Consider the following 13,336-nt stretch of genomic DNA (forward strand, 5'->3'; position numbering starts at 1 on the left):
TTGGAAGGCTCGCGGAGCCACCCTTTCGCTCCCGTCTCCTTGGCGCGCGGCTTGTCCTTTATTATCCGCTTGGGCGGGATAGCTGAGCGGTGCGTTTTTCCTTTTCTTTCCCGCGCCGCCTACCAGACTTGCCAGCCTAGCAATGGCCAGGCCAAAAGGGTAGCTCTCTTCGTTGCCGTTGCTCTTCCGAACTTTCCCCCTCTAGGCTTCGCGTTCAGCTCCCACTTTGCAAAGCGCAGGGGATAACATTTTCGTTCTTGCAACGATGGGTGTATTTCCTTCTCTCTCCGGCCCCGTCCTCTAATAAATAACTCTGCTCTAGCAGGCTTAAAACGTGGGACACCGACTCCCCCCGCCCCGCGACGATCCCCAAGTTCCTTGCACCGGATTAAGCACAGCTGATTCCAATGGAATTCATGTCTAAACCTAAAGGAAAGGAAACCCCAACACTGAAGGAGCCACACTAGCTTCCCAGTCCAGGCCAGCTACGCCCTCCTTTACTTCGGTGGGTTGGAACTGGTCACTGTATATTTTACTTTACTTTCTTGTCCCCACAGCCTTAGTTCTTGCATTGTTTTGCAAACTCCATTGACGCTCGCTGCCAAAAGCCAGAGTCTTAGAATCGTGACGTTACTGAAATCAGGACGACTAGTAACCAGGTTCAGGCTAAGGACCGCAACTGAACTTGGTTAGGGTGGTAGTAAAGGAAGAGGTGGTGAAGTGTAAGCCAGCTGGCAGGGGTTACCTCTCCATAACAATTTACCAGAGATCAGCTCAATTGCAAAGTGCCATTAGGAGCAAGCGTCTCCTAATGGGCTTAGCTTTCCTTATAAACGCCCTGCCTTGGAAGGAGTTAAATCCCCCCCTCCCCGCAATAGCCCTACGGTTGCCCTTGTCGGCTCACCACGATTCAGAGCTGTGCAGTAAAATAGCAAGTAAATTTATGATGTGTTCCAAGCACTTTTATTGCTGCATTTTAAAATTCATATACACACACACACATATAAGAACTAAGATGTGTGAATAATTTGAAATGGTAGATGACAGGGGGAAATGGTTTAGCTGAAAGGGAAGCATGTCTCATGTAATTGTTTAAAATGTTTAAAAACACATTTCTTAAAAGGTCACAAAAATTAAGCAAGTTGGAGGCTGCAATTCTGTGCTCGCTCGCTGGAGAGCCAGACACATTGAGCTCCATAGGATTTACTTCTGAGGAAAAGGACATAGAATTGGGCTGTAGATTTGCTAGTCACCTGTCAACCAAATATTAAGAAAGGATCAAGCACTTAAGAGCTATTTTGTTATTAGGGTTATGACAATAGGGTCCTTTTGGTGGGGCAGGGGAAGTATTTCCTACTATTGTCTTTTTAACTCACCCACTCCTCATTCATGTCAGTTTTTATATTTTAGGAATTCAGGGATAACATTCCGGAAGGTCAAGTCTGTTAAAATTATTCCATGCTACTAAATAAAAGTGGTATGTTTTGGAATGACTGGCAATGTATCTTAATATTGCAGTATACAACAATACGCAAAGTGTTGGAGAAAACTAGAACCACAATTAGCTTATATAACTGGAAAAGATGCTATACCTTGAGATGCAAGTGCTGTTTTGCTACCCAGAAATTTCTAGGAGTAAATTATCTTTTAACTATTAGTTCCTAGAATTGAGAGTAAATTTATCAGAATGTTGCATTGCAAGTTATGACATTTCCTCTAAAAAAGGAGACAGGGAAGCATTGCTGAAACTCTCATAAAGGTTACTAAGACACTTTCACTTTACATTTTAAACAAATCATACATGTCGGTTCCGTATATAAGTCACTTTTAGGAATTAACTGTGGGCAAATTGATGGTGTTGTGTGGGTATTAGGGTAGTTCATAAGGCAAGAAATAACAAAAGTATTGACTTCCTGTCTACTTGAGATTAAAACAGCAATTATTTGGTGAAGTGATAAGAGCAAGTGCTGAAAATATATCACCCATAGTGGTATAATATACTTACTAATCTGTATCTGACAGCATGGGCTTTCTTACCCCTGTTCCAGTAAGGAGGCTAAGCATCTACACCCATTTTAAAATAGTTTGACATTCTAATTTAGAACTGTGGTTTCAAAATACATTTCTTTCATGTACTTGCACTACAAGTTAGAAATGAAGTTTAATTTTTAGGAACTACAAAATATGCAGGCACAAATAGATCTGCTATCATAGAGACCAGATTAATGTTTGAACATACAGAGACTTCACAATGAAAGATGTGATCCATAGTAAAATATTGATAGAATTGTTTTAATATGATTGCCTAATTATGACCACATTGCCTCCACCATATTTTTACCCAGTCATTCCTGGCATAGAATAAATGGTAAGCTAGAAATTATAAAGCCTTTAAAAAGTGAAAAAATGATTTACCTGCTTGTATAACACATTTGACGGATGCTTATGTAAAGCCATCATTTTGAGGGAAATATGCTATAACTAGGAAACTTCCAACTCTTAAATATAAATGCACCCAGTGTCAATATTTTATTTGTAGTATTGTAACCTATTTAGACCTTTAGTTTCAGTGAATGAAAGTAAAGCTATCTTGCACATATCATATAATTTACTATACTTTGTATACATAATGTCAAGGCAAATATTAGCTATGGATATCATACAGGGAAATTACTATTATGTTTATTTCTGCCTTGGCTGTATGATTAGGATCTTGGCTGTTTGATTAGGACCAAAATACCTTGATTGTGTGAATAGGACCAAAATGTGCAGCTTATTTCATGTTTTAGTATAAAGTTACAGTGGTAGCTTAATGACTTGCTTAGTACTAAATGATTTTCAAAATGTAAGTCCATTTATTAAATGTTGCAAAGTTATGCATGCTGTTTGGCCACCAAATAATTTTTCTGTCAACTCACCAGGCATGCACAAATGGTGTATTTTTAAATGGCTAAGTGATATCTAGTCCTGCGTGTCTTGATCAGTAAAGGGTATATTTTATTACGGAGGTCACAAGATTACAGGCAATGGAGAGATTATGGAATGGCTCATCAATAGCTGGATTCTCACCATTTATTGTATGAGGCTACTTGGATTGAAGTAATCAGTCTATTAAAGTCAATGGGATTAAGCAGGCTGGAATCAGAACTATTCCCAACTGAATTAGTTTGTGGATTGTACAGGTATATATGTATACTTATAAGAACTGCAAGTAAATGTTATTTTTTCATTTTACTGACTTATATGGCAGAATGTAACACATGTACCATCAACAGCAAAATGTCCACAGGTAAAGGATGCAGAAAGATTACCTTTATATTGAAGTGATCCCTGGAAGGCAGAAGGCAGAAGGACATACTGAGATTTCTCTAAGTGGAAGATAGCTCAGCCAGCAGCCTTTGAACCTGCTCCTCCACCCAAACGGAGTACTTTTTTCTCATCCAAGGGCATATCAGTTTTTTCAGTCTCCTCCTTACATCATATTCTCAGGGTAATTCACAAACATACTGCAAAATGATGGTCTCCAGCCATTTTCGGACTACAACTCCCATCTTTCTCACTAGCAGGAACAGTGGTCAGGGATGGTGGGAACTGTAGTCCAAATACAGCTGGAGACCCAAGTTTGGGAAACCATGTGCTAGAGTATGATCACCATCACCACTGCCTCCAGAAACTGGTTATATTTCCTGCTATCTGCCTATATATTGACACGTTAATAGTGGTATGGAGGAATCGATCAGTTAGCTGGCATTTTAAAATAGATAATTAGCATCTCAGATGTGTATGTCAGTTTCAGCCTAGTTCGTCAGAAATGTCATGATATAAATGAAAAGTAAAATCAAATGGTATTGTTTAGAAATGCCGGTTTGTGATGGGGTCTATTAATGGCACAACAGTTAATAATAACGAGGCAAACTTTTATGAGGTCAGAGATACTTTATTAGTAGAAAAAATAGTAGATCATTGATTGATATGAAGATTTGATACAACTTATGTCAGTTTGTAAGAATATCCTGGTAGGGATGTGGCAAACATAAACACATAAAACTCTAGGAAGATGCAGTCAAAGGAAGGCACTATTGAGTCCAATGAAAACAAGGCAAAGCATTTATTTCCTACATTCTCCTACTGAAATAAATTACTTAATACGTACTCTGCATTTTGTGCTTCTCAGTTTCATAAGGCCAAGCGAATATTCCAAAATAAGTTTGGGCTGTAATCCTATGCTCACATATCTGGGAGTAAGTCCTGTTAAACACAGTGGGTCTCCAGAGTCGAGGTGCTTACAGTTATATTGCCTATGAAAAATTTTAGGACAACTGTTTTGTTAGCATCTGTACATGCTTACTGTTTCAAAAAGTTTTACTTTACCTTACAGTGGACTTCTTGATTTTTGTGAATGCTCGAGGGAATGTTCATAATAATACATTTCTGTCATTTAGCTTCATTGCTCTGTAAGGCTGGCTGATGTTCACCTGGAATGTGTTCCTGTATCCTTAAGAGAACACATATGCCAGGGAGTAGGGAACCCCCCCCCCCCCAAATCTCCTGTCATGAAACTCCTCTCCCATACCACCCCTTCATTCTGACAGGCTCTTGCCATGAACTGGCTGCCATGGAAAAAAACCAGAAGACCAGTCCTGGAATTTAAGTTACAGAGAAAAGTTGCTGAAGGAATTTCCACAAACTTAGTAATTCATGAGCTGGTAAAGTGGTAGCAGTTATAAAAATATAAGACTCAGCCATAAGCACTTCAGCAAAATCTATTTTGAGATCTGATGAGTCTATTCTGTAGGGTTGGGGCTCTGTCTAGCACTTCCCAGTATGTTCTATGCGCAGAGAGGGTTTGAATGGCAGCTGGGCACCTAGCAGCCAATTGTGCTTTGAGAGATCTCTTCTCTAGTTTTCATTTGCACATTTACAAATGCTCTCCTATTGGTTCCCACAGAGGCACTTCAGCTTCAGAGCTGTGATTAATCTGATGTATGCTTTGCCTTTGACAAAGTGCCATAACATCCTATCATATTATATTCCAACTCGTGATATTTAAAATTCAAAATCCTAAAAGCACAGCATGAATCAAAATATGGGTTGTGCTGAAAACAAATACCTGCTTTCATTTTTCACAGTTGCTAACAAAAAGGATGCCAAAGAAGGATTGATCATAACTCTAGTAAGAGACATCTTACAGCCCACACTGACACAACAGTGTCTGTGCTCAACATAGTAGGGTGAAACAGATGTGAGCTATTATTGGATATGTAGTGGTAGAACTTATTTGTCCATAGACTTACAACACCATCAGTGTCTAATATGATCAAGAAAGTTATATGAAAAAAGCAAAGCCTATTTCAAAGTGCAAGCGTCTCAAAAGCCACAGATAGATTTTCCATCAATTCAGAAGTTCCCCAATCTTGTGCTGAAGATTGTTTTTTAGACAACAGTTTCTAATGTTACTCCCCACAAGGAAGAGTTGTTGGAGATGGTTCCAAGTTAAAACCTAGCTCCTCCTGCAAGCTGATGTAGCTGCATTGAATGGGCAGGTTAAAGGGGGAAGAGAAGGTCTGCATAGTAAGAACTGTGTGTGTCCTGCACCAAATGTCTGTGAAGGCACTATGATGAATCAGTTCTGAGTTTAAATTTAGTGGATATGCACTTAGTATAGTTCTGTTTCCATAAGGGCGGGGTATCACAATCATTTTTTTAGTTTCACACAATCAATATTTTTATGTTCTGGTTATGCATTTACAAAGAGAAATGTTATGAATGAGTTGGACAATCATATATATATATATATATATAAACACTGCCCCCAAATATTTAGAGTAAAGCAAAACGAAACCCTCAGTCCCTCCACTATATTAATTTCCAACTAGAAAAGTGCTCAAAATCCCAAATGAGATTCTATGTGAATTTGATTCTTTGATGAATTTGTGGAAAAGGACTGAATGGGCATTAGAAGCAAGTTTTGTTGATGTTGAGTAGTGTTCTTACGGAAAATAGTAAAGGTAAAGGGACCCCTGACCATTAGGTCCAGTCGTGACCGACTCTGGGGTTGCGGCGCTCATCTCGCTTTATTGGCCGAGGGAGCCGGCGTACAGCTTCCGGGTCATGTGGCCAGCAGGACTAAGCAGCTTCTGGCGAACCAGAGCAGCGCACGGAAACGCCGTTTACCTTCCTGCCGGAGCGGAACCTATTTATCTACTTGCACTTTGACAGTCTTAGTGCCAAAATAAGAGAGACTTTTGTGGAAGAGGCAGACAAAGGTACTTTGCCAGCCCAAGCAGCTACACCACACAATTCAATAACTGTGCCTTCTGATCTCCTGCACTTCCATACAGCATGTACATTAGGAGCTGTACTACAAAAAAAGTAGCCACACTGAGGGCACTGATGCAGATAGAAAACTTGTAGAAATAGAATATTTCACCCATCCCATCAAAAGTTTAACTTAAAATGGCAGCAATATGAAAAAAATATTATCAAAATCTGGCAAGCCTCCCTCATCCACAATTGTAAGGACACCAGAAAGATATGGCAACCATAGTGCAAAAAGACAGAACAAAACCTGAGTAAGTTATTTGTAATGTTGGAAACTGTATTAGAGTATTAATTTCTTAGTTTGTAACGAAAGGCAATGTCAGTGTCTGGCATGAGTATACCAAGACCTATTCTACTCTTGTCTTGTCCAACTTGCTTTTCTTCTGTTATTTCCACATCAAAATATGTCAACAATAAAACCAAAAACAGCTTAATTTCATTCATTGCAAAGAACCTGCCAGGACACTTGCTGATTCCAGAGCCAAAAGGCATCAGAAAGTATTTCAGCTTCCTTCCCTGTTTGTAGAAGGTGGTTTTCTTCTTGCCATCCTCTACATAACGATCAAATTTATACTTCTGAAAAATAGAGAATGTGAGCATTAATATAGTTGTATAAATATAGTGATTACAACGATGTCAAGATTGATCTGAAAAGCAAAAAAGAATAAGCAGTGGATTTATTTTCTATATGTGCTACTTTTAGAAGGCCAGGTGGTACCTCTGTCTTAAGCACTGTGAAAATGCTCTGGGGAGACAGCTATGAGTTCAACTCTGGAATCACATCCAGAGGCTGCACATTTTGCCATATTACTTTCCCCACATATCTTAGACTCAACTCATGCGCTTTTGTTTCCCAGAATGCGGTCAACACAAGTTGACTCTTACTGACTTTGCTCCTTCTGATCTTGAGTTGAGTGCACACAAACAGTTGATGACAAGCTACATCCAGTGGCATAACTAGCCACTCAGGTGCCCAGTGCAGCGCACGTGCCCTGTAGCCGGGGACGGGGCAAGCCGCCCATTGGGGTGGGGCCTGCTGTGTGGAACCTCTCTGCCACCTCCCCCTCAGCTGTAGGGTGGCTCAGGGAGAGGCGGTGGGCAAATGCAAGCCCCACACTGCTGTTTCAGGCAGCACAGAGCCTGCATGCGCCCAAGCCACGACGTCACTCCCAGGAGAGATGCATGGCTCAGGCAAGCTGCAGGCCCCGTGGTAAGTGTAGGCTCCTGTGGTGTGGTGCCCAGTGCCAGCCGCGTTTCGTTACATTTGTTGACTGAACTAAAAAGTTTCATGAGCCCATTTTTAAAAAAACAACTCATTTTGTCACACACACCCCCACCCAGTGATGACATCCGGCATGGCCCGCAACTTCCTGCACCTGCCTTCCTCTGCCACTGGCTACATCCTTTCATTTTTCCAACACAACCCTATGCATATCGTTCCACAATTAAGCTGAATAGGACTTTCAGGAATGTGTGTATAGGACTGCAGCCCTAGTACACTATTTATAGGCTGCATTAGTCCATTCATGACAAACGATGTTGGGCAAAAAGGCTATTGAACTGTGATGATCCTGGTTTTGTCAGATCCTTTCCAGAACTAAAAACTATGATTAGTATTCCAAAACTTATAAAAAAGGAGAATTGACTCTACTTCATGTCACTAATTAGAATTCATTTTACATGAAACGATGGAACATAATACCCAAAGAAGTAATGGAAAACAATTACAATAGCTGTGCAACCCTGTAAACACACATGTGTCCACAGACAAGAATTTTTGTGTGAAAAGGGTGTATTGTGAGTCTTGAAGTGTCTCTCTGTGAAGTAGCTAGGAAAATCCAAAGTGGGGACTTATTTCCCCTCAACAATCCAAGTTAGTTAATTTTAAATTAGAAAAGTAGTTACTGCAAAATTAGAAAAAAAGGCCCAACAATTAAGGATTGGGGTGGAATAACATTGAGCATAAGGAACTCTGAGACTTTTGCCCAAATTAAGTAAAGGCTAGTACCTCTTTAGTGGAGAACTAAGTAACTTTCATGTTAAATAATCAGCAAGCAAAGTGGTAATCACAAATTATCAGAGACAGGACACAGAAGGAAGTTGACTTCTCTAGCTCCTTATGTCAGTGCCAGTTTGTGTGAAAAATGAGCTGCTGTAAATATATATAAAAGTAATAGCCCAGATTGAAGCACCATATTTCCCTCTATTGGAGCCTAAAGCCTGCAAATACTCAATGGCTCTAGTCTGATCTTCATTTGTCTTGTTTTCTGGAACCTAATTTAAAGCAATTAAAGAATTAAAGAATAATTCAAATTTGATTGATGATACACAAATTCAACTTAAGCAGAAGTGGCAATGGTGTACCCCATCATAGTGGCTCTTACAGTAGAAGCTTTGAGAGATTTTTTTTTAAAAAATGTAAACAATGCATATCCTTCAAGATGTTCTGGAAGATGCAGACTTCCTCTGTCAAGGAAGTGCTTCTTTACTGAGGAAAGTCAAATTACAATTGCAATAAGCACAATATTTGTTTATTTATTATCCATTTCAATTGTACTCACAGCTAGCTTTGTGGGTTTATCCAGAAGTTGGCTCCAGGCTACTGAAGCAGCTGCTGCCATGTTTCCCAGCGACAGATTTGCAAATCCGGCAACTGTCCCCGGGAACCGGGGACATCTGGTAACCCTACCTTATACCTGCTGTGCAGGGCTGGATTTAGGTTTGATGAGGTCCTAAGCTACTGAAGGTAATGGGGTCCTTTATATGTCCAGCTGTCCTTTGTCAACAACAAATTGTCACTTTTTTGTGCTGAATATATGCTGTATGGTAATTTATGGACCTAATAAGTATCTAAAGCCATTTGCACATAACAAAATATGTATTTTATCAAAGCAGGTGGGGCCCATTACTTACATCATAGGGGCCTACACAACACAAACCACTGTTGCTGTATGTAGGTTTTATTTTATTTGTTTTTTATCTTCTATTTTGGAAATGTAGATCCAGTTTTTTCCCCTTTAATTTTTTTGGGAGTCCCCAAGAGAGTGGGGCCCTAAGCTATAGCTTGTTTAGCTTATATGTAAATCCGGCACTGCTGCTGTTTGAATAAAGTTGACTGTTTTGTTATAAGGTCTGTTGCTTGGACAAAATGGATCATTTAGTGTCGCAGAATGTACTCTGAAACTCTGCCTATTGATGCCAAGCAGGTGCCTTCACTGTACAGTCGTACCTTGGCTCCCAAACGCCGCAAACCCGGAAATGAGTGTTCTGGTTTGCAAACTATTGGCTTCCTGCAGCCAATCAGAAGCCACGCTTTGGTTTCCGAATGTTGTGGAAGTTGAACGGATTTCTGGAACAGATTCTGTTTGACTTCCAAGGTATGGCTGTACTGTTTTTGGTACCTGCTGACAACATTTTTGTGTAGACAAGCCTCCCCAGACATGTAGAAGGTGGATGCATTTTATTACAGTATCTGTTTTTATTTTATTGCTGATTTTAACATTTGAATGTCTCAAAGTGTTCTTTTTTTCCTGGTAATTTTATTGTTTGATTTTCTTTGTATACCAGTTCAAGGTGGTTTTTGTTTTTACAGTTAAGCTGTGTCTTAATTTTATGAAATAAATAAATAAGTGTTAAGTAATGCTATGCTCATATGCCATAACTAGTGTGATTGCAGACTCAGTCAAAAAGCCACACAGAGGCAGTAGTACAAATGTAAGAAGGGCTTTTTCTGCCTTCTGAGTTTAAGCAGGAACAATGGTGGAAAATAATAATAATTTAGTTACCATATTAAAACACATTAAAAACATTTTGAAATAACTTACAATGCTTGTTTTCAGATCAAAGACCTGTGATATTCTGTGTGATGCCACAAGTAAAATTTCCCCAGATAATCCAAGTGATTTTACAAGTCTATACAGTGACAGGCAGTCTTTCAAGTAACCTGGTGCCAAGTTGTTTAGGGTTTTACATGTTAGTATAGTGTATATAATCAGTTATTTTATGTATCATAAAGGAGAAAAGCTCTTCAGAGTCATACATGACATATGTAAATCCACAGTAGTCATTTCATGGCTTTGTTTGTTTAATAAATACATAAATCTTTGTTTGCTTGTGGCCATCTTCCTCCAACTAACAAGAATTTCTCAGTCAAAATCTAGGGAACATGACTATGCAATTTGCATGCAGGTGATGAACTTCTGGAGCTGTATTAAGGCTCAGCTAGGGTGGATTAATTTCCAGCCTTTGATATTCATTAACTTTTGCTTCAGATGGGGGAAAAATACAAGGAGATGACACAATTACCCTCAAAGCTTCACTGCCGAGCAACAGCTTTACAATCTTGAGTTCACAACGCCATACTAATTGACCACTAAAGGGCCAATCCCTATAAAGAGAGGTGAAAAAGCATAAGGCTCAAGAAGACACCGCTATTATAGGGGCTTTAGAGAGTCAATGATGCTTTGGGGGCACTTAGCTAAATGGCCCACATTATTTGCTCTTTAAGCCACCTTCTATTATCCAGCCTTCTTTGGGCATCCAATGATCCACTTCCAAACAAAGCCTACATTTAGCCTCAAGTTTATGGTAGTCAAGGCACAATTGTCAGTTTCTCTCAAAGGGGTAGCAGTCACCCTCATCACCATATTTCTCTCTCCAGGCCAAGAATCCTTTGACCTGAAGGCACCTTGAAAAGATCTGAAAGTAGGAAGATTTGTTCCACAAGAAGGAACAGCACTCTCCACCCCCCCCACCCCGCTTTTCTTCTTCTTTTTTAAAGCTCTCTATATTACAAAATGCCTGGCTGCTGAAATGTGCCTGAAGTGGTATGTCTAATAGCAGCTGAATGTTTACCTTGGGATCTTCGTAGACCTCGGGGTCCATGTGCAGAATTGGAGGATAAATTGCTACCAAATCTCCTTTTCTCAAGCTGACTTCCTGGTTCCCTTCAAGCTTGAGAATAAAATCTTCGCTGGCGATGCGGATGTTTGTGGAAGATGAGCAAAATCGGAAACTCTCGTTGATAGCACTTTCTGAATATAAATAAAGGGGAATTTGGGGGTGGGGGAGAGAGAAAGAACCCCAAAGCATTAAAGATATAGAAGGAGATTGGAAGTTATAAGCTGCTACAGCTGCCAAAATTCGACAGGTCTACTAGAGCAGGCTGGCAAAGAAAGCAGAGTGTGTGTGTGTGTGTGTGTGTGTGTGTGTGTGTTAAAAAGAGGTAATAAACTTTCCCAGAGGGCTAGAGAAGAAGCTAAGCACTTCTGAACTTTTAAATATAATCTTTCCCGATAGAGTCAATGAATTTAGCTAGGCTCTAGGCAGTGCAGTGGGTTTTGGGTGGAAAAACCATTATTTGGGCATCATGTTGAAAACGCCACAATCAAAAGAGATGAATGCTTTTATGCATTTCCATACATTTCAGGGATTGGGAACAAATACCAGGCATAGCTTCAATGGCTCTGTTCTGCCTGTTCTTTTTTTTAAAAAAAAACACACAACCATGCAAGACTGCAGCCATGCATTACAAAACCATCTACTTGAATAACCCTACAGTCATATGCGAGGCAAGAATATTGGGAATTAAGGAACGCTTCATAATATCTACTGCTGGCTGAGCAAATTCAAATTAGGTGTGGAGCTTTGACAAGTTAATGGGGGGAAGCCCATATACAGCACAACGTTTTGACACAAATCCCAAACCTTTTTCCAGAAGCCCACCTTAACTTGGAAGGCTCTAGAAGGCAAATGTCCTTGCTTTCCCAGTGGCCTTCACCTCTTGCTCCTAGCACGACAGATTTTATGGCTAATTTCCGGCAATTTATCCTGGCAGTTTGAGGAGGAATTCCTTTGGGAATAATATGCATAATTTGCATAAATCATTCTGATAGCATGCATACCAGCATGTAGCTGCTGTCTGGGCCTGCATCTCTGACTTTATAATCAAAACTGACTATCTTTCCACCAGCAAGGCTGGGCGCCGTAATAGGCGGCATGACTCCTTCAAGTCATCAGTGTGAAAATTTATATTTACAAAAAAAAAAAAAAAAAAAAAAAAAAACCTATCAAAAGCCCCAAAGCAGAGCTTCCCTCTCACCAAAGATTCAATAGATGGTTGCTTTCATTTTTTTATTTGGAATATATGAGAAACCTAAGTGGTATGTGAAGCCCTGTGACCTATCCCCTCACTTAGCTTACTAGAGATGGTAGACCCCAACAGCTAGTTTACTAGAGAGAGTAGCATCCCCAGCATGGAAACATCTGAAAAAGATAATAACAAATGTTCTTTCACTAAAAATTAAATCTGTTGCAGGGCGCATAGCAAATAAAGTGGCCTTGGATGCTTTCTCGCAGGAGTTTTTTCCTTAAGCGTGCATTTGTCTAAAGAAATGAGGCTGCGGTCAGCTCTGTGTGGCCAGCGCCGTGATTCAATGTGACGTACTGTGAGGCTGTGCATATTCTTTTGGACTGCCTTCGTTACTATAATCAGGGAGAGTCAAATCGGCTTGTTGGTGACGAAGCCAGAAAAGAACTCTGGTTCCAGAACACGGCCTCTACTGTAGATAGCCACAAGGCACCTGACACGATAGATTTCAACTGGCAGCACTCTGGCAACAAAAAACTTTACGCAGTACAAAGGAAAAAAGGTCCAGATTCCACTCCTCGGCTGCCTCCCGCCGAGGAAATGCGAAGCCAAATAACACCCTTTTAAGTCGGCAGTGTGGAAATGGTAGCTGACATACGTAACACCATTGTGCGCTGATGGATCCAAACCGGTGGGAGGGGAATGAAGAAAGCACAGTGGTGACAACAACAGCCGTAGCAGCAGCGAACGAGCAAAACACAGCGAAAGTGCCGCCACTAAAATAGGTTTATGCTGAGTAGCACGAGCAACACAGCCATGTCAGATTGGCCGACATGCTCCCAGGAAGTATGGCAAGTCGTGTTGCCCATTGCAGTATCGCAAATGACAATTGGGCAAGCACATCCGATGCGGGAGCTAATCACAATA

At 40.4% G+C, this 13,336-nt stretch overlaps 1 protein-coding gene across 1 annotated transcript in view; it reads right to left on the reverse strand.

The window, feature by feature from the left end:
• Positions 1 to 3,916: 3,916 nt before the first annotated feature.
• Positions 3,917 to 13,336, reverse strand: part of CYP7B1 (cytochrome P450 family 7 subfamily B member 1) — a 109,255-nt gene continuing 99,835 nt past the window's right edge. The window contains exons 5-6 of the mRNA XM_079984628.1: positions 11,176 to 11,354; positions 3,917 to 6,897 (exon numbers count right to left, since the gene is read on the reverse strand). Coding sequence (XP_079840754.1) covers positions 6,610 to 6,897; positions 11,176 to 11,354 — 467 coding nt within the window. The 3' untranslated portion in view covers positions 3,917 to 6,609. The remainder of the gene's footprint in view (positions 6,898 to 11,175; positions 11,355 to 13,336) is intronic.

The sequence above is a fragment of the Podarcis cretensis genome, assembly GCF_951804945.1.
Source record: "Podarcis cretensis genome assembly, chromosome: 7".
NCBI lineage: Eukaryota > Metazoa > Chordata > Lepidosauria > Squamata > Lacertidae > Podarcis > Podarcis cretensis.